The sequence below is a fragment of the Erythrolamprus reginae genome, chromosome 5, assembly GCF_031021105.1.
Source record: "Erythrolamprus reginae isolate rEryReg1 chromosome 5, rEryReg1.hap1, whole genome shotgun sequence".
Classification (NCBI taxonomy): Eukaryota; Metazoa; Chordata; class Lepidosauria; order Squamata; family Dipsadidae; genus Erythrolamprus; species Erythrolamprus reginae.
The window spans coordinates 48,285,744-48,313,050 of record NC_091954.1 but is presented as its reverse complement, the minus strand read 5'-3'; the positions used below and the strand labels follow the sequence as shown (position 1 = coordinate 48,313,050).

The 27,307-nt window shown below is 38.3% G+C and overlaps 1 protein-coding gene across 1 annotated transcript in view; it reads left to right on the top strand.

Annotated features, from left to right (window-relative positions):
- The first annotated feature begins 1,187 nt into the window (after window positions 1-1,187).
- LHPP (phospholysine phosphohistidine inorganic pyrophosphate phosphatase) overlaps window positions 1,188-27,307 on the top strand; it is a 161,001-nt gene continuing 134,881 nt past the window's right edge. Inside the window, exons 1-3 of the mRNA XM_070752532.1 lie at window positions 1,188-1,340; window positions 22,340-22,527; window positions 24,278-24,431. Of these exons, the coding sequence (XP_070608633.1) occupies window positions 1,213-1,340; window positions 22,340-22,527; window positions 24,278-24,431 (470 nt within the window). The 5' untranslated portion in view covers window positions 1,188-1,212. The remainder of the gene's footprint in view (window positions 1,341-22,339; window positions 22,528-24,277; window positions 24,432-27,307) is intronic.

Sequence of the window (27,307 nt, the reverse complement as noted above, 5' to 3'; positions counted from 1 at the left end):
GGTCAGGACCACTTTGGGAGCCAAACGACCATTTCACAGGAGTCAGCTAAGACCATGGGAAAAGTCACATTTCCCATGATGTTAGGAACTAAAGTTTCTATTTGTGGTGCCTTGGCACATATTTTTACAATCCGACAAATCAGGTGTTTACAGTGGGGGTGTCCCTCTGACTAGCTCTGTCAGGAGAATTGGCGCTAGACTTAATAATAATTAATTAATTATTATTGGGGTTGGGGGTCATCACAACACGAGGAACTGTATTAAGGGGTTGTTGCATTAGAAAGCTTGAGAACCACTGAAAAGGATGCAAATGAGCAGCTGTCTGCCAGGAATATAAACCCTTCCATTCCATACTATTTATTTATTTATTTGTTTGTTTGTTTTGTCACATTGGTGGTATACAAAGATGAAATATTTATATACATACTAGTAAAAGGGGATGGAAGGCACTCTGGTGAACTAATGCACACGCCCCTTACTGACCTTTTAGGAATCAGGAGAGGTCAACAGTGGATAATCTAAGGATAAACTTTTGGGGGTTAGGTGATGATACTACAGAGTTTATCCTGTCAGAGCTGAGGAAGCTTCTTAGATAAGAAGCGAAAACGTCTTCAAAAGAAAAAAAAACAAGAAAGTCAAGTTGTATCCTGAAAAAAAAAATCACCTTTGGGACAATCCATTTACTGGTTTGTTTCTCCTTCTCTTCGGCCGAAGGGGAGCGGGAGATAGCAGCTGTGCCGCCAACCGCTCCAGCCAAGGAAGTCGGATCGCTGCCCCCCCCCCCCCAAAGTGGACGCCCGATGAGGGATGATGCCGTGGCAACATTTGCGGGAAGAAGCCCCGCATTGGAGACAGATCCCCGCTTTCTCCTCTGCAGCGGTGCCCAAGAGGGGGAGTGGAGCATCTTCGGGGCTCAGAAAAGGAGCCCTGAGCTGTCCGAAGAAGCGAAGATGTTTATCTCTCCCCAAAAGTCGCCTTGCCGACTCTCCTCCACAGAACCCGGTCGACCCCTCTTTTCAGGATTCCCGAGAAGCCAACCCATTACAACATAGTTAATTCGTCATTGCAACCTGAGAAGCCGCCCGGCTTGAGCGACGACTACACTTCCCAAGAGCCTTCGCGGCCAGGAAGAACGGGCGGGGCCTGTGGGTGAGAGGCAGGTGTGTCTCGGCAAGCAGGCTCGAGCTGGGGCGGGGGCGGGGCTTGTCCGGTATGGCCGAAGGGGGTGCAGTCTTAGCGGGCGCCAAGGGAGTGGTGTTAGATATTAGCGGGGTGCTTTACGACAGCGGGGGTGACGGAGGCGGAGTCCCCATTCCTGGATCTAGAGAAGCGGTCAAAAAGTAAGTGGGAGGCCTGCAAGCAACTGGCTGCGAGGCAATTTTGGGTTGCAAAACAAAACTCCTCTTTCCCGCTATCGACAGTGCTGCTGGTGGTGAATCTCTCTCTGCCGGCTTGAGAGAAGTCTGCTCTTCAAGAAAAGGCGCGGGTGTTGTTTGCGCAACCCATATCGCCAATTGCAAGATGCCGATCTGTTGCTGTCATTCAGTAAACCAGAGTTTATTTGGTCCAGCCTCTCGCGTTAGATTCGCATACTGGCGCCAAGCTGCACACAGTGGACTCCAAACCACATGTGAGGATATCTATGGAGATTCTCAGTCATCCAGGTCGTGGTTGTCCCAAAGATGCTTTTTTTTTTGAAGAGGCAACTAGACTTTCTGTCCCGTCCCCCCCTTTGAAGACGTTTCGCTTCTTATCCAAGAAGCTTCTTTGGCTTCTTTTTTGGATGAGGCGAAGAAGCTTCTTGGATGAGGAGCAAAACGTCTTCAAAGCAAAACCAAAACGTCCAGTTGAAAAAAAAAAGTACCTTTAGGACACATGTGAGGATGGTTTACATAGTATTTTAAACTCTAACTTTAAACTTAAACTTTTCTATACTTTGCTCTGGGAATATTTTTTGTATCCCCTGCAATTACCAGTAGCCCTTGCTTGTGGTGATAGGCAAGAACTGTCATTTTTCCAAATCAAAGTAACAATGATTTTATGAAGTGCTTTTATTAATCTGAGTTATATCTAGATGCAAGTGAAATACACCCCTGGTGGCTCACTGTAACAAACAAAACATGATAATGCCACTCCCTTTCCAACAAATGATAATTACATTTTTAAAAAATCTGGTATCCTGCAGGTGTTTGATTTGGGAATGCTTCTAGTTTCTTTCACTGGGAAGTTACTTTGCTCTGATCAAATAATATATATTTTTGTGCTACATGGCAAAGAAGATTATTTATTTATTTATTTATTTATTTATTTATTTATACATCCATCCATCCATCCATACATCCATCCATCCATCCATACATACATACATACATACATACATACATACATACAATACATACATACATACATACTTCTATGCCTCCCAATCCTGAAGGACTCAACAATATGAAAATACAAATACATTTAAAAAGTCAAATATAGAAAAATCTAAAACTATAATCCCAATTACTTAATGACCACAACTGAGCCCAAAATTTATGTTGTTAAGTGAGTTTTGTCCCATTTTACCATATTTCTTGTCACAGTTGTTAAGGGTATTGCTGCAGTTGATAAGTTAATAACTCGGTTGTTTAGTGCAGTGTTTCCCAACCTTGGCAACTTGAAGATATCTGTACTTCAACTTCCAGAATTCCCCAGCCAGCATTTGCTGGCTGGGGACTTCTGGGAGTTGAAGTCCAAATATCTTCAAGTTGCCAAGGTTGGGAAACCCTGGTTTAGTGAACCGGGCTTCTCCACTGATTTTGCTTTTCAGGAGCAAAAGGAGTTCATATGACCCTGGGACACAGCAATGATCATAAGTATGAATCGGCCAAGCATCTGAATTTTAGTCACATGATCAAGGTCGTAACTGCAAAAAATGGTCATAACTTTTTTCAGTGCCATTGTAACTTGATCAGTCACTAAATGACCTATTGAAATTTGAGGACTACCTGTATTAAAATGCTAATATTTTTTTAGATAATGGACTGTAACTAATGGCAAATTTTGTTGTGTGTGCATCTCTCTCTGATGTTTCTTTAAGTAAAATTATTTTCTGCTATATGCCAAAGCATGTGCCACGTCAGTACCAACACTACAAGATTAATCTTTAAATTTAAGGTGGTGGTATTATTGCCCTCCGTATGGATATTGCAGGATCTTCTGATTGGCAATTTGTGCCCATTTACACAGCGAGATTTGGTTTTGAGTAACTAGCAAGATGGGGAAAAACATTTCCCTCCCCAGTTCTCAACTGTTTTATTAACACTGAATATTGGAGATACCTTTATTTTCCCCTGTTAATTTTGTTGGTATATGTTAGAGGGCTTCAAACGTGGCAACTTTAAGACTTATGGACTTCAACTCCCAGAATTCTCTAGCCAGCATAGCTAATGTGTATGTGCATACATGTTCAGGAGGAAAGAAAAGATGGATATTACTTCTTTACTCTGTACATATGATGGGGAGGCCTAGAATGGAGGGCTCAGCAATATTTTGAACTGACTCCTCTATTGGCTTTCCCCTCTTTAATGATGCATTGACAGAATTTGGGGAAGAGCTTTTTCTGGCCAGATTGGATTTCTTTCTTTCTTTCTTTCTTTCTTTCTTTCTTTCTTTCTTTCTTTCTTTCTTCCTTCCTTCCTTCCTTCCTTCCTTCCTTCCTTCCTTCCTTTCTCTTCCCTTACTACATCTAATTTGATCCTGCCAAAGAGTGATTATACTGACAGATAGAGTCCTGATCCCTTTACATATTTCTTTTCCAACATCTAATAGGTTGGAAAGAGTAACTCTCATCCCCTAGTTTTTATTTTGCGTTCTTAAACAGTAGTTGCGTTTACTTAATTAAGTTGATGCCCTCTGGATACATTGGCTAAAACATCAGTCCTAAAAGAATGCTGTCTTATGGTTACAGAAGTCATGTAGTGTTGTCTGTCTGCAAGGAATTGGGTGGGTTAGAAATTTAACAAATTTAAATAATAATAACAATAAATATGACAATATCCCCCCCTCCATTATTATCTAGGAATGGGGTACTGACTTTTTTTTAACAGAGAAACACAACATATTCCTGTTTTATCACTAAAATGAAAAGACTGTTGAATTCTCATGAATTACATCAAGAACAATTATGTTTGTCCCTTTTTATTATTTGTTTGCATAGAGTATAATCAGTATACTCTGCTAATACTAGACAAATGTTACAAGTTATCTAAATCAAATTGACTGTTTTAGCACTGTAAGGGTTTTAAGGAGTCTTTTTGTTCACATATTTCTTTAATTTTGTTTTTTCTTCCCTTTCCCTCCATATTTTGAATGCAAGATATTGCTTATTGTTTGTGCTGCATGTACTACATTTTATAACTACAGACAGTAAAATATTAAATCATACTTTACAGATAAATTACAAATTTATGTTGATTCAAAGGTTACCAGGTTAGAGTCTTTGACTTAAATACAGGATGTTGAAATTCTGGAAATTAGCTGATCCCAATTCTTTAATTGGGATTAACATTAATAAATAATTTGGCCTTTACCCTTATTTGACCCAAGAAGAATACATGCTACTGCATCTTTAAAATCTGCTTTGATGTGCTAACTAATCATTAACTTCTTCTCCCAGGAAGTTAAATCAGGATACAGTAAAATTCTTATGGACTAAATCTGCATTGGTAGAATTGGAGCTGACATTTATTTAAGGTCATCTCAATGTTTTTCCAATAATCTTGGAAATTTTGATAGTTTAAATAGGAAAACATGAATATCAGAATTGCTAATGGAGTTTGTACAGCCAGAACAAACAAAACAAACATTGGGAAGTTTTGTTAACTTCTCTCTTGAGATTTTTAAAGCATTTTATTGTCTTTTCACTGAAAGCATCACTTTTAAATGCTTTGTATCAAAAAGTATATGTTGTGATCTGTAACAGCCATATAATACGTACATATATGATAGCAGAAGTCATTCATCTTTTTTCTTAATATTGATGAATATGAATCCACATGTGATTTCCCCCCTTTATTCCTCATAAAAGCTGTTTTTATGAAAAGAGCCATCTAAAAGAAAAATCTTCCAATAAGTGCAATATTAAATGGCATATTATTCAATAGTAGCTTGTTCATCTGCTTATAGCTCATTATATAAAACATATTTTTTAATTAGGAAAAAGCCCTATGACTAAAAAGCATTTCTTTATTTTTCTGCTTGCTTTGTGTTCAAATAAGCTTCCATGGAAGTCCACTCCTTTTTAGCATCATTCCTGCACTATCACAGGATCCCCTTTAAGCTTTCCTGGAACTAAGCTCCATTAAACCTCTTGGGACATGGATAAGAAAGTGTTCTTAAAAGTCAAATTAAAGTTAGATTTTTAAGCAACTGCAAAAATGTAATGATTTGTACTAGAAAGAGAAATCAGAGTGGGAGTCGAAATAAGGCTTTTCTCTTTATAATCAATTACAAGAAAAGTAATCTTTTTAATACACATTGTTTTTGACAGAATGCATGAAGTTATGAGAATAACCAGAGTCAGTTACTGAATTTTTAATAGTAAGTGTGATGATGGGTAGTTTACATAGATAACCTAATTATTTTTTAAGGCAGCTGATCTTCAACTTAAATGTCATGAATGTAATACTTTGCTGGAAAACATTTATTGACTTATTTGAGGGAAAGTCCTGTTTAAATTTAAAAGGGCTTTCTTTTTGTTTGATACTAACAAAGGCTCCCCTCATTGCTTTAATACCTTCCAAAGTAGGTAACATGTACAAATAAATTTCAGTATCTAAGTCACTACAGGACATCTTTATTTTTTTTTTCCTTTGGAACATATATTGATTGTGTTAGCTTTCAATAATTCGTTATGAAGTGTGACCACACTCTCTGTCTGCTTTGCTCTTACTAGCAATTAATCGTATGGACATTTTAGTGTGACAATCACAAGAACCCTAGCAAGACTCTTTAGTTGAAAGCCTCAATTCAATCAGCCATAGCATCTCCTCTGTTTTGTGCCATTATTGCTCTGATTGGTTTACACAGCCTCCAGATGAAGTAAGTGATTTGCTTTTCATGTTGGAACCAGCGAGGAGCTGCCCAGTTGCAATACAGAAGGTGGTTAAAGAGCAATAAAAATACCCTGCTTCAGACTTGTTAGTTGCATTTACAGCTGTGTGCTGATAGCATACCTATTAGCATATACATTTGAAAAGCCTGCAGCAGTTGGACATTTACAACATCCTGTTGTTTGACCCTCATATGGCATCTGTTGGCACAACTTTCAACAGGACTCTTTAGAAGGGGAACGGAAATCTAGAGCACCATGACATGGTAGAGCAGCTGGATGGTCAGGTTAGAATAAGATGCATGCAGAGTTTTACAAGGGCAGGGTTTCAAAAAGAGGTAGCCCAATTGCAATTGTAAAACAATTTAAACATTTGGGATAGGGAAAAGGGGAGAAATAACGGCATGGAAAAATATGGATAGTATTGAAAACCTCTTTATAAAAATATTCCTGTAAGTGGAAAAGTTAGAAATAGTTGACATGTTAAAAAAATTTTTTTTTTTTAAATTCCCTCTTTACATTTGTTTATATTGCCAATTTCCAAAGAAACAATGTACAGTTTTCAAACTTACCCTATTAAAGGCTAATTTTTCCTGCTAATCCAAGTATTTAACCTGTGCTGTGAAGAATAACAAATTCACTCAAATATTGAATAACAGCTACATGGCAGAAATATATGTATTAAAGGAAGAAAAAATAAACCAAAGCCGGGGATTAGTCAATGCATTTCAAGATAAGAAGTAGCCTTCAGTATTATTTTTTAATATTTTTCTATTTTAGAAAGAGTAGTAGAATTGTGATTATGGAGAACTCAATAATAATGGCAATTTATTTGAATAGATTTGACCATTTTGCAACATACCTTGCTGGGGAATCTCATTATGGTTACTTATGGAATGTCACACAGAATTTTGAATATCAAAATTACTAAACATGTTAGTAATCTCTAGGTTTAACTACTGCAATGGCTTTGTACATAGGAAACTGCCATTGTTTATAGTTGAAAAACCAGAGTTTGTATAGAATGTGCCTGTTAGATTGTTTTTTGGGATAACACAACAGGGCCGTTCCACACACACATTAAGAAAATATGTCTAATTATATAAGCTGCCAGTCAGTTTTTAGATAATAAAAATATATGTGGATTCATTTGATAAAAATAACATTAAATTTACCACACTTAAGGTGCTAAATCACTGCTTACATACTAAATAAAGGCACACTAAATAAAGGCAGCATAAAAGTTTGATTTATGGTTTGATTTACCATTGGTTTGACTGGTAGTACATTTTTGATGACTTTAATAAATAATTTTATTAAATAAAATTTATTATTAAATGTACAGTACAGTATTATAATGTGTCTTAAGGCTTTTGAAAATTGACAGTTCTAAATATTCACCAAATAAATGTTGCTAAATAGGCATTTTTGTTATATCCTAGTTGAAATAAAGGACTACTGATAAAAATGCCAAGGAAATTAACCAAGAAAGTTAACCAAATAAACTTAAATAAATGTAAATAAATAACACAGCAAAAACAAATAATAATTACAATATCCAGTCCTTATTTACTATGTTCATTGTCAGTTGCTCCAAGATAAATAGTAAATACCATTGTAAAGATCAATAGTGAATATCAAGCCTTACTATTCTAACATTTCGTGCCTGAAAATTTCCTGTGGATGAATCCTGTTGTGGAGTCTTATAAAATGGCACTATTTTCCCAAACAAGCAGTTATGTATGATCTGTTATGTTATTTAAAATGCATCACAGTAATTGTCAATTACACCTGCCAAGAGAGTTATCTCAGTTCTTCTACATTGGGATAGTGTTAATCATCCTGATTTGTGCTTTGTTGTCCTTTCAGTAATTGGTAAATTAGCCATTAGCTCTTGGGTACAAAAACATATCTGAGAGTTATGGCAGCATTATAATCAATCAAGCTATCTCTGTAATATTGTTATATAGATATAGATATATATATAGATATAGATAGATAGATAGATAGATAGATAGATAGATAGATAGATAGATAGATAGATGATAGATAGATAGATAGATAGATAGATAGATAGATAGATAGATAGATATAGATATATATTTAACTATGCATCAGATCCCTGTCCTTTTCTTACTATAAGTTATACTATGAGCCACGGTAGCGCAGTGGTTAGGCTGTAGTACAGCAGGCTACTTCTGCTGGCTGCTTGCTGTCTGGAATTTGGCAATTCAAATCTCACTAGGCTCAAGGTTGACTCAGCTTTCCATCCTTCTGAGGTGGATAAAATGGGGACCCAAATTGTTAGGAGCAATATTCTGACTCTGTAAACCACTTAAGAGAGGGTTATAAAACACTGTATAGTGATATATAAGTCTAAGTGCTATTGATATAAGTTTAGCATGATTTGAATATGGTTGGACATATAATTTTAATCTGGCTACTTGTATCCTGTCATCATGCATACATATAAAATTATTTCCCCTTTTTGAGTTAATAAAAGAAGGATAGGTATTGTATAACTCTGCTATGCCTGCCCCCAATATCAGTAACTTGCATGCTACAAGGCCATCCATAGAAATCAATGGTTTCAGAGTGTCAGCATACCTTAAAGTTCATAGTTTTAAGAATTGTTTCTGAATATTTATACTTCCATCTGAAGCCAGCTTGGGTTGCATAGTACATTCCTCATGTAAACAGGTCGTTGGGGGATTGTTGAAATGTGGGTAAGACTTGTGGAATTTACACTGTAAGTGGAATTAACACTGAATTTCAGACAAATCTAAATCATGAACCAGGAAGTAGCAGTGCGGTAGGAAATCTGCTTTGGGGCTCACATATCAGAAGAGTTAAGAAGATTGTGTAATTCAGATAAAATCTTGGCCCAATGATAACTCTTCAAAGTAGTCCAAATGCTATCCTGGACACATGAGAGTCTGACAATGCTCTGAGAGCAGGTAGATATTTTTAATACCAGACAGATGTTTCACGCTATGCTTCAAATCATCATTTGGAGACTACAGATAAAAGATCAAGGTTAGCTTCTCAATAGCTTCTGATGGGGGAAACACGATCCTTTTCTACATAAAACTAAAAGATTACAAGATATGACAACAGAATCATGGTTCCAGTTCTGTATTCAGGGCACAACAGACTATAGTAATTGCTATATTTATCATAAGAAAAACTATGTTTCTCCTGAAAAAATTCTCTGTAAAATTGGAGGGCGAGAGGTCGCATATTCCCATCTTACATTTGCTGGCAATATAGGTAATTCTATTCTTTGTTTTGGGGAAAAGGATTGTTTCAAGGTTGTTTTCTTTTCATTTAGCCATGGTATAAATGGGAATTGGAAAGGAGCAGTATATTTTGGTGCATACTTAATACAGTTGAGCTGGTTAGCTCAAAATTGGGAGTGGACTATAGACATTTAAGAATGAGCTATGCTAACTTTGACACAGAAATGATGACATTATGAGCAATTTAGATTTTGATCAATGTCTCTTTTAATTTGACATCTTTGTGTTAGACCTTAAAAAAAAAACCCTGTAGATTGATTAGGATTGAACTTTGCTAGTGGTTTTTTTTCTCACTTTCTAATGTATAGTTTACAGATGGTGTTTCATATTGTTCAAAAGGTAAGTCTATTATATGCTTTGCATTACAGTGTTACTGTTTACTGTTTTTATTAAAAAGACAAGTGCATAACTCAGGTATAAAAATCAGTTTGGTGTAAGTGGGAAAAGCAGTTGTTCTTTGAAAACTTTTGAGATCTGATCTCCAGAAGAATACTATTCGAGAGAAGAGGGCAGTGACTGAAAAGGCCCTACTGCAGTGATGGCGAACCTTTTTTAGTTTTTTAAAAATTCTTTATTGTCATTGTCAAAAAACAACGAATTGTCATTGGCAACGAAAGTCGTGTGACACCCAGAGACCAGTCCCACCATATATAAAATCAGAATAGGTAAATTTAAAAATAAAATAAAAATAGAATAAAAAATAGAATAAAATGTCCCACTCACTACAAATGCCCCACCCTAAACCACTCAACCATCTGCATGCCAAAAGAGGGGATATGTGTCTGCATGCACACCCCCATAATTCCATGTATGCCCCCCTCACGCATGCATGATTGACATGTACACACTGCTCATGGCACGTGACGGCACACCCATTTTGCGCTCTCCCCAGGTTTCAGAGCCTTTCTAGGAGCCTGGGGGGGATGAAAATGACCTCCTCCTCTCGGAGGCCGGAAATGGCCTGTTTGGGGTGGGGGAAGGCCATTGTCACCCTCCTTGAAAGGCTCTGGAGCGTGGGGAGAGCAAAAAACAGCCTTTCCCACCCCATTTAGAAGCTGAAAACAGGTTCTTTCCTGACTCCTAGTAGGTCTGAAAATCAGTGTGCGCTGGATCTGCCCACCAATGTGGTTCCGTGTGCTATTTGTGAGTTATGTGGCATAGGTTCGCCATCATGGCCCTAGTGTCTGGGCCCTGCAACGGACACTTCCTTGGGATCAGTATTCAGAGAGGGTGTTGTCTACCAGATTTTAATAAATTGGCAGAGAACCCCTGGGAATAGATTATTTTGAAGACACTCATATTCTAATCCCTGAAGGACTTTAAAGAAGACAATCCTTGAAGCAAACTGGTGATATTATTGTTCCAAAAGGAATAAACACAGAAAACCTTCACCATAGATTTAGTTGTGGTAAACTCTGGGTTAAAAAGAACTACAGTTGATTTAATCTTTCTCTATTTTTGGTTGGAAGGCATTAGTTAAGTGATGATTAAAATGGGGCAAAGAATTGCTTCCTTTCTGTTAGTCCCTAGTTAATTGTTTACCAACAGCTGCTCTTAATATACAAAGTGTTATAATGATTTCACAGTGGATGTGGTGTTATTGAATTCAACTGGCTTTTATAGATTATAATTAGAGACTTCAAAGGCAAACAGTTAGCAATCCATCAGTATGAAACAAAGGCAAGTGTAATACGATTACTGGATTATATTATCCATAAAAATGTGATTAAGACAGCTCATAATAGTTGAAAGACAGATTCATTTCCTGTGCTCCTCACACAAAATAATAGCTCAACTGTCAAGGTTCATAAAGAAAACTTAAGGAAAGATTTTCTGGATTGTATGACTGCAAAAATAAGCTTTTTCATAAAATTTACACCTAAATCCTCATAACTATGCTAGACATTCAAAGATCAGGGGAGTAGTTGGTGATCTTTTCATCATTAAATTAAATTATTCACTTGCACCTAACAGATAATAATCCCTAATAAAAATAGGCAACTGGGTAACTATTTCCATGCTTTAAATTAGACTAATAGGATCAAAGGGACAATTTGTGTATCCTTATCAAAATTCATATATGAGTTATCCAGTTGCCACAGGCTACGCTTGTTAATATAAACTACTTGTAGAATTAGTTTCTACCTCATGCTGTAATTGGCTCCTTCCTAAGATGGTAATTATTTTTGGTTTCTAAACAACCATGCTGTATGTTTAAATGTCAGCTTTGCTTCAGCATGAAGTTTGAATATAATATCTAAAATGTATTTATTTTCATCTTCAACATTTCTGTTGGGTAGTGTTTGGGTCTACTATAGTAACAGAACACACACTTTAAATCAAGGGTGCACACATTGTTTTGGGCTAATGGTTCCCCGGGAGAGCTGTGCAATTTCATAATCATGAGACTAGGACAAAACAAAATGTGATTTAATTTCATTAAAATGTACCGTAATTAAAAAATCAAATGAATTATAGTGTTAATATAATTGTGCCCGCATGTATTTAATTTTCCCCTTCTGTCACCAATTGTACATTGGTGATTGGGAAATAATTGTCAATCTAATAATTAAAATTTGTTGACCACTTTAGAAGGCATTTGGAGAGTCTATAAGGTCTTAAAAACCACAGATTAAAGGCCTAATTAGTCTGACATTCTTTCTTATTATATTAAACAGTTTCCAAGGCAGGGCTTGTGAAAGTGTTATTCCTTTCTTGTTATAATACAGTTAATCCTTGATTTCCAATCATAATTGAGCCGCCCCGAGTCCTCGGTGGGGGCATACAAATCCAATAAATAAATAATAATAAGTGTTCGGAAACTTCAGATCGTGCAGAATGCAGCTGCGAGAGCAATCATGGGCTTCCCTAAATATGCCCATGTCACCCCAACACTCTGCAGTCTGCATTGGTTGCCTATCAGTTTCCGGTCACAATTCAAAGTGTTGGTTATGACCTATAAAGCCCTTCATGGCATCGGACCAGATTATCTCAGGGACCGCCTTCTGCCGCACGAATCCCAGCGACCAGTTAGGTCCCACAGAGTGGGTCTTCTCCGGCTCCCGTCAACTAAACAATGTCGCTTGGCGGGACCCAGGGAAAGAGCCTTCTCTGTGGCGGCCCCGGCCCTCTGGAACCAACTCCCCCCAGAGATTAGAATTGCCCCCACCCTCCTTGCCTTTCGTAAGCTTTAAAACCCACCTCTGCCACCAGGCATGGGGGAATTAAGATTTCTTCTCCCCCTAGGCCTTTACAATTGTATGCATGGTATGTTTGTATGTATGTCTAGTTTTGTATATTAAGGGGTTTTAATTTCGCTTTTAGTATTGGATTATTATTGTATACTGTTTATGATTGCTGTTAGCCGCCCCGAGTTTTCGGAGAGGGGCGGCATATAAATCCAATAAATAAATAAACAAATAAATAAATAATTGAGCCCAACATTTCTATTGCTAAATGAGATTTTTGAAAGTGAATTTTGTCTCATTTTATGACCTTTCTTGCCACAATTAAGTGAATCACTGCAGTTATTATCATTGTAAGCCGCCCTGAGTCCTTCGGGATTGGGCGGCATAGAAGTCGAATTAAATAAATAAAATATAAATGATTATTTTTAGTGACACGGCGTTAACTGAATCTGGTTTCCCTAGTGACTTTGCTTGTCAGAAGGTTGCAGAAGGTGATCTCGTGACCGTGTGGAACGCTGCAACTGTCATAAGTGAATGGTCACGAAACACACTGTTGTAAGTCGAGGACTACCAGCATTATATACTTTCATAGCATTACTGTCATCAGATTTCTTTCATCGTGGATGTGGAAAATTGATGATAATGATGATGCAGTCATTGTGCACCCCCCCCCCCCGCTTCAATTGCTGACCAGTTCAAGAGATTTTAGCATTATTATCCTGGAAAATCTTTCACCAGATGCTGAACGTTTGTACAGTTTCAGCAATCTTATTAATGTTAAAATTTTTAAAATTGGGGCCTGCACAGGTGCCACTTCAGAATGTCATGGATGTAATGGAAATTAGAATCAGCCTCCTGAGCATGGAACTCTCATTCCAGTGATCCAAATGATCCATCAGATTTTCTCATATTTGGTTGGCTGAAGAGTTATTGCACATCAACAGAAGACTTGTTATTACAAGAGAAACATTTACCTCTAGCAGAGTATTATACTCCCTGACATATTTGTTTTTACCCGATAGGATTTTTGCTTTCATGGCAGCAATTCATGCTATTTGCTTATTTTATTTAGATCTACTTTTAAACAAGTAGGTTTAGTAAATATATAAATAACAATTCCAACATGGAGGTACCAGAAAAATGTGAAGCATAAAACTGTATAAAATTATAAGCAAGGAAAAAAAAATCATAAAACATCAGAAATATGGCCATGATATAATGTGAAACATCTCCTGAAGCTGCAGCAATTTAAAAAAAAGTATTTTCAACTGGTGTAAAAGCAAAATGACCAAATCAAATATGGTTGGTTTCCTTTGCATACTTCAGACATGAAATGATAAATAATTACTGTATTTTTCAGAGTATAAGACACACCTAGATTTTAGAGGTAGAAAACAAGGAAAAAAGAATTCTGAACCAAATGGTATAGTAATATATTATTTAATAAAATACCACCATAGAAGAATACTTTTTAAAAATATGTACACTTTTTAAAAATGTCAAGCTTGACAGTTTTAAGACTAGTGGATTTCAACTCCCAGAATTCCTCCTCCAATCATGCTAAACAGGGTAATTAGAAGGCAAAAACACCCCTGTTTTTGCGAAAAATGGGCCATTTTTTGCCCATTTTTTCACAAAAACGGGGTGGGTTGGGAAGCCCACAGAGAACTCCTGGATGCTGGGGGATGGCAGAAATGCCCCCATTTTTTGTGAAAAAAATGGACCGTTTTTGCCTGTTTTTTCACAAAATGGGGCATTTTTGCCTTCTTTCAGTCCCCAGGAGCTCTCTGTAGGCTCCCCAGACCCTTTGCCTACCCTTTTTTGTGAAAAAATGGGTGAAAATGTCACATTTTTTGCAAAATTAGAGTCAGGAGCTCTCTGAAAGCTTTCCAGACCCTCTGTCCAAAAATGGGATGCGAGGACGAAGCTTTGGGACAGTAAAAATGGCTGCATTCAATGTGTATAAGATGCACCAACATTTCCACCTTCTCTTACCGCAAAATACGGTATTTACAGTATTTATATTCTTACGGCTATACCCAAACAATGGCTTATCTTTTTCTGGCTACTTTTGGAAATGTGTGTGTTGCTTAGTGACATAACTCTAGAGGGACTCAGATGATGATTGCATAATCAAGATTAATATGTAAAAATCAGGGAGGGCCCCCCTCTTTTGGCTTAATATTTTTTGGGTTCACTTCAGAGGTGGGATTCAGCAGGTTCTTTTTTTTTTTTTAACTTTATTGAAATTTTCATAAAAAGACAAAACCAACAAACATACATTTAACATAAATTTGGGGTTGCGATACCCCTACTTATTTTAGAAGTTAAGTTTCCATACAAAAAAAGAATACCTTTTTAATACTTAAAATCAACTCAATACTTTAAATGAAAAGAAGAAACTATATTTAATCTTGTATACAAAAACTTTCGTTTATAACCTAGGTAAAACATAAAATATAAGTCATACATTCTTCTTTTTCTTGTTTATCCATATATACACTTTATTCCATACTGCATAAAATTCTGATTCTACTTGGTCTTTTAACCATCAGCAGTTCTGATCAGTTCTGGAGAACTGGTAGGGGAGATTTTGAGTAGGTCGCAGATCCAATAATTACCACCTCTGACTGGTCCCACCCTATCTATTTTCTGCCTCCGAGTCACAGCTGATCAGGAAGAAATGGGTTTTTTGCAGTAACTTTTTCCTGGAATGGGATGGGATTGGAGATTTTTACAGTATCCTTCCGCTGCCAAGCCCACCAAGCCGCATCATGCCCATCAAGCCAAGCCAACAGAACTGGCAGTAAAAAATTTGAATCCTACCACTGGTTAACTTCCCAATTTATATGGAATTAGTGGCATCCTGGATCACTCAGAAATTCTGATAATTGAAGAATGTTTGTTACACTTTTTTTTTAACTAATAAAATCTCCTGGGAGGTCAAAACTTCAGGAAATATTTCCATAAGCTGTAAATCTTGATTCAGCAATACTTATACTGTACACTATACTGTATTGCAGTGTTTCCTAACCAGTGTGCCGCGGCACGCTAGTGTGCCGCGAGACATGGTCAGGTGTGCCGCAAAGAATGAAGCTCAGCTTCTGGTCTTGCAACTTTTTGGTGAGAGTGCGAAGAGCAAAAAGTTGTGAGACCAGAAGCTGAGCTTCCTTCTTTGAGAAAGAGAGAGATAGGAAGAGAGGGAGAGAGAGATAGAGAGGGAGATAGAGGGGGGAGGGAGAAAGAGAGCGAAAGCAAAAGAGAGAGAGAGAAAGAGAGAGATAGCAAGAAAGAAAGATAGAGAAAGAGGGGGGGAGAGAGAAAAAGGGAGAAAGCAAAAAAAGAGAAAGAGATAGCAAGAAAGAGAGAGAGTAAGAGAGAGGGGGAGAGAAAGAGAGATAGCAAGAAAGGGAGAGAGAAAGAGAGAGATAGCAAGAAAGAGAGAGGGAGAGGGGGAGAGAGAAAGAGAGAGAAAGACAGCAAGAGAGAGAAAGAAAGCAAGAGAGAGAGAAAGGAGGGTGAGGGAAAGACATAGAGGGAGGGAAGGAGGGAGAGAGAAAGAGCAAAAAGAGGAAGGAAGGGAGAAACAAAGAGGGATGGAGAGAGAGAGGGAAAGAAAGAGGAAAGAAGGGAGAGAAAGAGGGAGAGAGAGAGAAATAGAGTGAAAGGGAGGAAGAGAGAGATTTTTTTGTCCAAACTTTTTTTAGCACACCCCCCCCCCTCAATGTTCCCCAGGATTTTGTAAATGTGAATAATGTGCCGTGGCTCAAAAAAGGTTGGGAAACACTGCTGTATTGCACTGTTTTCCTCCAGCTGAAGCCTGGAAACTTTGTGGATTGGGTTTCCAATTCTATATTAAAGGAGGGTATCCACACAACTACCATGAATTGCTGAGTGCTGGGTTTCTATGAATGTCTGTCACATGCAAGCTATTAGCATATGGGAGGGAATTTCAGACTGTGAGTAATGAATATGCAAGTAGGATAACATTTTTTAAATAAGCAAATAAATGGAAACAGGAGATAGTAAGATTTATTTTTTAACCAAAAATGCCTCTCTATTTTAAAGTCTGCTTCCTGATCCCAGTAGCTTATTCTGACTTCCTTAGGGAAAAGGTAGATTATGAAGAAGGAAATGCAATTGCCACTGTTCATAGAGTAAATGGAGAGATTAGTTAGAAAGGAAAACATTTGCAAGCAACATTGAAAACAATAAATAGAACTATTGTAAATCGCTCATTTTTCCCCCCAAACACTATTCTCACCAGCAAGACAGGCCCCAGTTTTGATTTCCTTAATGTTTTGGATTGGGTGTGAAGGAGATGTATGAAAATATTTTAAATTTCAGCGAGGAGCAGTCTCTGATGTTATACCAGTTCTTTGAACTGACCTTTACCTCATTCTGACAGAACAGGACAAGAATCTGAGTGACAGTGTCCCACAATGCAATTACTGTGCGTCAGATGAGCTGGTCCCTTACAAATCACCTCGAACTTTACACATCTGCTGGCTGTCAGCATCTGCCAGGTTCATTCACCCGAAAATAATGAAAAAAACCTCTCATTATTGTGCCATAACAGGTAAAGTGTTAGGACAATTATTGGACATCCTCTGTGACCTTGTACAGTCTTAGCCAACTGCCCTTGCCAATGTTTTTTTGGGGTCAGCTTATGGGCATGTTAAATATGAACCCGGTTTTTGCCCTCTCACACTGCTTGACATAAAGGTTGTGACAAAAATTGGCAGATGGGGAAGAGAGATAGCAAAGGATCAAGTTAAAGCACTGCTGCTTTCTAAATTGCTGCTGTTGCTCCTTTGACAAAGCAGGATGAAAAGATTTAGATTTAACAGCTAAGGTGAATTTATTTGAAAATTTGCAGACTGAACATCAGAGCTTGTGTTCATATTAGCATGCCGAATTTTGTTTATTTCATTTGCCTTTATTTCCCTGTGACTGAACAAATACTAAGCCATGGTTTGCATTGCCATAATTTGCTTAAATAAGCAACAATTGGCTATTTTCATAACACATGAAGGATAAAACATTGTGTATGCACTGAGGGTAAGTTAACTAAATAGACTTTAAAAAACCAATTATAGATGATGATGATGATGATGATTATTATTATTATTATTATTATTAATTAGATTTCTATGCCACCCTTTTACGCAGGTGCAGGGCAGCTCACAACAAAATACCGTAGGTATAGAAATACAATGTATAAAAAATCTAAATTTAAAAAATTGAACCCCAATACATTTAAACAATCATACACACTCATCCCACGTACATTCCAATCGTTGGCTGGAGCTAGGCATAACACTCAAAGGCCCCAAGCCTGCTGGCAAAGGTGAGTTTTTAAAGCTTTGTGGAAGGCCAAGGGGGTGGGGTAGGTACAAAGCCCCGAAGGGAGTTGATTCCAGAGGGCTGGGGCCGCCACAGAGAAGGCTCTTCCCCTACACTCCTCCAGGTGGCATTGCCTAGCTGACGGGACCTGGAGAAAGCCAACTCTGTGGGGCCTAACCGGCTGCTGGGATACATGAGACAGAAGGCGGTCCCATATGTAATCTGGTCCTAAGTCATGTAGGGCTTTATAGGTCATAAACAACACTTTGAATTGCGTTCAGAGACCAATCGGCAGCCAGTGCTGCTCGTGGAGTGATGATGACACATGGGCATATCTTGGGAAGTCCATGGCAGCTCGCGCGGCTGCATTCCGTACTACCTGCAGTCTCCGAACGTTCTTCAAAGGTAGCCCCATGTAGAGAGTATTGCAGAAATTGAACCTCGAGGTGATAAGGGCATGAGTGATTGTGAGGAGAGACTCCCTGTCGAAATAGGGCCGCAACTGGTGCACCAGGTGAACCTGTGCAAATGTCCCCCTCGCCACAGCTGATAGATGGTGTTTGAAGCTCAGCTGTGGATCGAGGAGGATGCCCAAGTTGCGGACCCTCTCTGAGGGGGGCAAGAACTCCCCCCAGGGTAATGGATGGACAGCTGAGATTGCCCTTGGGAGGTAAAACTCATAGCCACTCTGTCTTGTCGGGATTGAGTTTGACTGCGATCGACTGGAGATGTAGGAAGAAAACCACCATAATACAATAGCTCCTACCCCCAACCCCTCCAGTTGGTGCAGAAGGATACCATGGTCGATCAGGAAGTCCCCAGAAGGATACCATGGTCGATCAGGAAGTCCCCAGTTGAAATCTGGGTGCCCCCTCCAATGAATCAGGTACTGGTTAGAAATCAATGGGCGTGTTGCCTTACAAATGCTCCATCAAATTTTGCCTGGAAGGAAGGTGGGCTGCTGAGGGGGGAGCTTGGCTGCTGGGATTCCTGGGCAGGGGGGAGACAAGGGCCCCACTGCCACTGGGCCCATCCTATCCCCGGAATATACACAGTCCCAGGCATCTTCATATCAGGGCGTTCATCATGCTCTTGCCTCCCATGCTTGGAGCCTACTCAAATGGATCTGGATGACAACCTGGGCTCAGAAGGAAGAGTCACCCAGGTGGTTTTCCATTCTGCTGGAGCACCTTTAGGGGTTTCACTCGCAGCCGTGTGGAAAGAAGCGGGTTATTCCTCTCTTTGGTTGTTGTACTGGAGTTTTCGCGACAAAGCGTCTGCAAGAAGATTCTTCCCGGCTGGGATGTGAAGTTGAATCATTTGAGGCATTGGCCATCATGTGGAGTTAGAGATTTCGGCCTGCCAAAGCCACTGAGAGTTTAAGAAGCACCAGGATAGAGGAATGACCTCTATCCCGGACCCGCCAGAGATCATCCATCAGTGCGACCAAAGCAGTTTCCATTCTGTAGCTGGGCCTGAAACCGGACTGTTGAGGGTTTAGATAATTGGCTTCATTCAAGGACTGTAGGAATTGGAGTGACATCACCTTCTCAACAGCCTTCCCTAAAAAGGGAAGATTAGAGACAGTCTGATCGTTATTTAAAATAGCCAGGTCCAGGGAAGAGGAGGGGGCACACAACTGCCTCCTTTAAGGGAGCCGGGAAGGACCACTCCCTCAGAGAAGCATTGACAACCACCCGGATCCAGCCTCTTGTCACCTCCATGCTGGCCGAAACCAGCCAGCAGGGGCACGTGTCCAATAAACAGGTGGTGGAGCTCACAGCTCCCATGGCCTTGTCCACTTCATCAGGTGCCACTAGGTCAAGCTCCTCCTAGACAACAGGGCTAAGTCAGGTCCCTGTCACCTCGACTGACATCAGATTATCATATGTGATCTTAACCTAGCCTTTGCTCATCTTTGGTCTTGATAGCAATAGTAATAGCACTTAGACTTATATACCACTTCACAAGGCTTTTCAGCATTCTCTAAGGGGTTTACAGAGTCAGCATATTGCAATCTGGGTCTTCATTTTACAGACTTTGGGAGGATGGAAAGCTGAGTCAACCTTGAACCAATCAGGACCAAACTCCTGGCTGTGGCCAGAGTCAGCATGCAATACTGCATTATAAACATTTTACCATGGCTCAACCAAAACAATAACAGGAAGGAGTACCCTTATAATGGATGCTATTCATTGAGTCCTGGATTGCTTTTTCGTCAGTTCATTCCTAGCTTTGCAAAAGCTTAAAAAGGGCCATGAGGTCTTTAATAATACAGAACAGGTGGGGTGAAAAAGTATATTGAAAGGTTAGGTAAGCATGTTAAAATAGTAACATTGAACAGACTATATGTGAACTAAAGGTTTGTATGGATTCAACTCTCAATTTTCAACCTTACTGTTCTTGTCTGATATAAAACATCACTCTGGGCAATACCATTTCTTCTTCTACCAGATGAGGCAAGACAGTCACTAGCGGCATTAGTTATGCAGAATAACATTCTTCATTTTGAATGGGGAATTAAATAAAATAAATTATTTAATTTATTTGGATTGTATTTTAACTTCCTAGGGAGCTTATGGACCAATATAGTTCACCATGTCTTCTGAGAATGGAAGTTTTCTACCTGTGACAGCAAATTATCAGGATAGAGAGACATACCATTTGAAAAGATAGGATTTGGCCCAAGTTTCTTTGTGCTCACTTAAGTTAAACAATAATCAGGTGATCATAGAATCCAGGCAAAAAAAATTCAATATATGAAAAATATATTTTTATGTGAGATTTGTGAAGTACTTTGAACTGCATATAATTCCACTTAGCATCTTTGTTTTGTTTGTGAAAATGTGTGAGGCTGGGCATGTATGTGTATGTTGATTGTGCTTATATTCCAGTTTATATTATATTTGGAATAACAGATGCAAAATCCTGTCATCTTAACTGTTGCTCCAATTGTTCATTGTTCTGAGAAGGTCACATCATAATTCATTAACAATAATTATTCCCTGGGTACACATTATCCTTCTTTATTCAATTGCTTCATTAGCTCATGACTAATTCTCACATTCATTGTCCAATCAGTGAAGATATATTTATAATATACAAGTGGATGCTGTTAGTTATAATATATTAACTGCCTAATTTAAAATAAAATAGCTATCTTTATGAAGGGCAATTAACCACTAACTGTAATTGATAATTCACACATACCTGTGATTAGTAAAGACAAATAATACAAAGAGAAGGAATTGGGAGATGATATGTTTCAGTAATTTAAATGACCATGAACTGTTTTTTTCCTACTGCAAAGCTATATTTTTAAAGAAATACATGTGGAGGGTTGATTTGAAAAGTATCACAGATAATATGAAATAATAAGCACAAATGTTTTTAATGTATATTTTGATTTATTGGATAGGGTGTGCATCATCATTTCATTCCATTTTCTTACTGCTGTGCTTCTTTGCAACAAATTCCCTAGTAGCACAAATATATATTTAAAATTATTTTAAAGAAACAAGACAAGAATAACATCCAAATGTATTAGACCATAACTTCTATAATCTTATATAATTGGACCAAATTCAGCTTCGAATTAAAGGAGTTATGGTCAGAAGCCAAGAAACTGGGACACATACCAAGAAATGCAAATTAAACCAATATTAAATTTAATTAAATAGGATATTGGTTTTGATTTCCATTTTTGTCTCATGCCTTCGACAATCAAGCTCTTTAGGATTACTGTTGTCCAAAACGGCAAACTGAAAGGAGCTCCTAAACTGAAGATAGACAGCATGTGGGATTTATGTATCTATCTGACAATATGATACTGTCATGGAAAACAGAATGTTGCTTTATGTGCATCAATTTCAATAATACAGAAAGGAATGTATATATTGTATTTGCACATTTTTCTGAGGGGGTGGGGAGATTCCATTAGAAATCCTTGAAACAGAGCAGAATAAAAGGAAAATTCAAAAGAAAGAAAGAAAAAGTAATGGATTACAAATGGTAATGTTTGAATTGGAGTCTTCAAACAGTAAGCATATTAAAATACTTTATTGGGAACAAAACAACCAAATGGAATTAACGAGGTTGCTCTTATTTTTAAAATTTGACATCTCACCACTTAAGTGTCATTATTAATCATAGTGTTTGTACTAAAACATATTTTTTCTTGAATTCTAACTATTGGTGATAGACAGCCAGCATACCGGTATATTGTATTATAAATATGCTAATTTTGCGTTATAATTATAAAACCTAAATGTAAATTACTGGTGTTGTGATTTACATTTTATGTAATTATTTTTAACGTACATATAAACTATAAGCTTTGACAGAAATATTCATTTAAATCCTACATTCTGAATAACTAATTAGCTTAATAATATACTATTTTACTGTCACAGGATCAAAGCATCTGGTTTAAAGCTGCAGTTTTGCACTAATGAAACTCAAGCTACACGGGACAAATTTGTAAAGAAGTTGCAGCATTTGGGTTTTGACATCGCGGTAAATGAAGTTACTGCTCCGGCACCTGCAGTATGTCGAATTCTGAAGGAACGCAGTCTGAGGCCTTATCTTCTTGTGCATGATGGTTTGCTAATTTTTAAATTTTTCATATAAAGTGGACTTCAATTAATTACTAATGTCAACCTATATAGGATCCCTTTAGATGGGTATCATTTAGGAATGAAACTGTTAGATTCACAGACTAAATTAGTTTTGGATTAATGATCAGATTAAGATAATGAAGTCAAAACAAACGAATAATGAAAATGAGCAGATGAGATGGTAACTAGATAATAAAATGGCCCATTTAGGATGAACCTCTGATCTTTCATAATATAATCTATGTTTTCTGAGGTCATGAAGCTGAGTATGGGGTTCCTACCTCCCATCCTGTGCCAACTTTTCATTGACGATCTTGGTATGTGTTCAAATTTCTTGATTTGTTAACTAAACTAAATTATCCTGTTTCCCTGAAAATAAGTCACCCCTGAAAGGAAGACATAGGAGAGGTGTCGTAGAATTGCCTGATATAAGGCATCCCCCGAAAGCAAGACGTAGGAGACGTTTCGTTTCGCAGCATTCCCGAACACAACATATATACTTTCCTCCCTCCACTGTATACAAGAATCTGCACTGCTAACATTCAAGGAGAATTGACACTAGATAAGAGTCAATGGACTTAGGTCTCCTGGGGCTTAGAAATTTCAAACTCAGGCTCATCCTGGTCATATCCTATATGAAAGGTATTCAGGATGGAGATACCGTAATACCTCGTCTTACGAACCTAATTGGTTCCAGGGTGAGGTTCGTAAGATGAAACACGCTGCCGCCCGGCTGTTTTAAAAACGCCGGCTGTTTTAAAAGGTGACAGCCGGACGGCGGGGCTTCTCAGCGGCCTCCCGAACCCGAACTTTTGCTGAACTTCCGGGTTCGGCATTCGGGAGGCCGCTGGAAAGCCCCGCTGCCCGGCTGTCACCTTTTAAAACAGCCGGGGGGCTTCTCGGAGGTCTCCCGAATGCCTAACCCGGAAGTTCGGGTTTGGCGTTCGGGTTCAGGAGGCTGTTGGGAAGCCCCCCGGCTGTTTTAAAAGGTGACAGCTGGGCGGCGGGGCTTCCCAGCGGCCTCCTGAACCTGAACTTTTGCCGAACTTCCGGGTTCGGCGTTCGGGAGGCCGCTGGGAAGCCCCGCCGCCCGGCTGTCACCTTTTAAAACAGCCGGGGGGCTTCTCGGAGGCCTCCCGAACACCAAACCCGGAAGTTCGGGTTTGGCGTTCGGGTTCAGGAGGACGCTGGGAAGCCCCCCGGCTGTTTCAAAAAGCGACAGCCGGGCGGCGGGGCTTCTCGGCGGCGGGGGGTTCATAAGAAGAAAAAAGTTCGTAAGAAGAGGCAAACATTTTTGGAACCCCGGGTTCATATCTCGGGTTGTTCGTAAGACGAGGGGTTCGTATCATGAGGTACCACTGTATATGGCATGCATTTATCAATTATTCTGTATTTAGACCCTGCTGAACATACTCCGGCTACATTTTTTATACATTTGGTTTGTATTTATCACAAAATATTGGATTTTCTGAGTCCTGTTAATAATAACTCTTTTATGGCGTGGATGATACTATTTTAACTATACTGGAAAATTTGAGTAAATTTTTGATTTATGAAATAATATTTATACTGTAGCCTACATTTATACTGTAGCCTCTCCCTATACTGTAGGGAGAGAATATGCAATTCTGGTAATGTTTGAGTGCTTTAACTCAGTAGGCCTAGGTTAGTATGAACTTGGAAATAAGCATAAGTTGTCATGAAATATATAAATATATCTTTATTATTCCTTAGATCTCATTCCTGAATTTGCTGGTATTGATAAAACAAATCCTAACTGTGTGGTTATTGGAGATGCAGCAGACAACTTTTCTTATAAAAATATGAATGAAGCTTTCCAAATTCTCATAAGCCTGGAAAATCCAATTCTGCTGTCTTTGGGAAAAGGGTAAGTTAATAAGTAGAGCTCTGAAAAGGTTTTTAAAAATTAGTAATGTTTGTTTGATGTCCATCACTTTTTCAAATCATAACTGCCTTCTTGCAAGTTTGTAAGGTTGTCCAAGGATGTTTCTCAATTGCCCAACAGGGTGATGATGTTGGGTGTTTGGTGCTGAAGACAGATGTAAAGAATTAATTGACTTTCTCTTCCATTAGTCAGTTTTGACATCTGTATGTCAATCAAGACAACACTGTAAAAGAGTTTTGTCCCAGTCTTCCCATCTTTCTGATACATCACTTGACCGGTTAGTTCACGGTGTCCACTAGTAGGGCAACTCATGCTGTCCTTGGGTGAGGTTAATAAGGACTAGTAAGATAAATCAAATAGTTGTATAAACTTCTTTGCCAATTTTCTTTTCTGAACCTATTTAAACTATTTTTTGTTATGTATGTTAATGTTTTTTGTCATATTTTCCTCAGCATTTTTCCTTCCTCTTTTTTATTGTGCACCTATATGTCTTTTGTCAGTGTACAGGTAGTCCTCGATTTACAATTGGCCACTTAATAACTATTCGAAATTACAAAAGACACCCCGCCTAAAAAATATTTGTGACCCAATTTAAAAATTTTAATAGTTGCATATCTTCCCACAATCACTTGATCACATTTAGAGTGCTTGGCAACTGGCTCATCTTTATAGCTGATTGTGGTTTCCTGGGGTCACATGATCACAATTTTCAATATTTTTTGCTGGTTTCTGATGTTTATTTCTGGTTTCTGGCGAGGGGTGAAATAGTTGCTGAGCCCTGGTAATAGAGAAAGGATGAGTAAGAGATATAGAAAATTTCTCTTTGGCCCATATTGTCCTTAAAAAGGGGCAATGAAGGCTCTCTTAGACTTTTAGGATTCTGTTAATATAGTTTGGAGTGATGTCAGGTGCGCTTCTTTGGAGCAGGGATTGCCTCAGTTGGAATTGAGGACTGTTAGAATCACAAGTCTTTCTGTGGAAAGTCACGTCATGCCTTCAGGAATACAGTGAATAGCTGGTGATTATAGCTGAGACCTAGATGCAAAATGATGATCAAGGAGGATGTTGGAGGAGGGCTTTGTCTCAGTCTGCCTTCTTTCCTAATTCATCACTTGAATTCCTGTTTAATTGCATCAGTGGTGGGTTTCTGCCCGTTCGGATCTGTTCACCTATACTGGTAGTGGGAATTTGCCTCTGTTCGCCGAACCGGAGCGATGGCTGCCATGCCCCCGTACCAGTCCTCAATTCGCCTCTTCTTGAAAGCAGCTTGGACAGAAGCCTCTGCGCATGTGCAGAAGTTTATGTGCAAGCACATATGATCATTTGTCTGATGTGATGGTGGCGCACACGAGTGAAGCGCACTTCCTATGCGATGCAGACCAGTACGGAAGGTAAGTAGAACCCACTCCTCAATTGCATCCAATAGCAGGATTATCTATTCATCAATATATTAGACAAAAAGGGCTAGTAAAAAACAGTAAAGTTAACTTTCTCTATCTATATTTGCTAACAGCATTAAAGGAACCAAGCTTGAATATTGTAGAACTGAATCAGCAGCTCCTTGGGCAGTTTGAGCTTTCTAAGTTGGCGCATATTTTGGAAACATCATTTTTAATTATAAAAACATTCAGATATTTAGAATTTGTTTAGCAGGGGTTGGACTAGAAGACCGCAAAGGTCCCTTCCATGCCTGTTATTCTGTATTCTGTAAAACTCAATTATTGTTTTGATATACAATCATGAAAAGTCCTAATTAAGGAATTGTGTGGAAAGCAACCTAATGAAAGGAAGGTAATCATTTCCAAACAAATTAAAATAATCATTTGCAAACACTCTAAAAGTTGGTAGGATTTTCGAGTAAGATGTACAGTATATTAAATCTCACTGATATTCTTACTTTATTTATGTTAGTTATTCCATATACCAGCTGTACTTCTACTAATTGCTTCATACAGAGATGTAAGAAGAAAGTAGGAATCACGTTTGTGTTAACTTTGTCAAGGATACTAAGGGCGGCATAGAAATCTAATAAATAAAAATAGGTAGGTAGGTAGGTAGGTAGGTAGGTAGGTAGATAGATAGATAGATAGATAGATAGATAGATAGATAGATAAATAAATTTTATAATGGCATCAGCTTTCTCTTGTAAGATCTTATACAGATCACAACTGTGATTGAGTTGTAAGTTCCAATAGTGTGGATTTTGCCTTCCATTCAATACCCTCTCAGCCACTTTTCTGATTAGTTACTAATATTATGTATAACAGTGTTAATAACGCTCATTTCTTTAACTTGCTTTAGGAAAAAAACCAGAATCTTTTCCTCTAAAGTTTTAGTGTACCTTCTTGAAAGCTAGAACATTAGAATGACTGAAGCAGAATGCTGTCCTTGTGAAAACGGAGTGATTTACATTTAGCATCTGTTTTGGGTTGAGAGTGGGAATTGGCTTTGTAATTTCCTCTGTCATGCCACTGTCAGAAAATTAAGCTGTTTACGCTAGACTATAGAAGGTTAATGGCTGTTCTAGCAAAGGTCAAGTGGTCATTTTAAAGAGAGGCTGTGCTGATTAATTGAAAATGGCAGAAGGATATAGCATAAAATCTTATCTGACTGCTCATCCTATACATTTTTGCTACTTACCTATTTGTTCAGGAACATTAAAAACACTTGAATTGTATAGTTTTCTCTTTTTATTGTTCTAACAAAAAGAAAACATAGTTCATCTGCATCATATTTTGAATGTTTGCAAAAGAAAGTCAGCTGCTGAGTTTCTTCATCAACAAACATAGTTGGAATAAGTTCCCCTTTAACATTTTCAAAGAAATTGGAATTAGAATGAGCCTGCCAGCTTAGGTAGT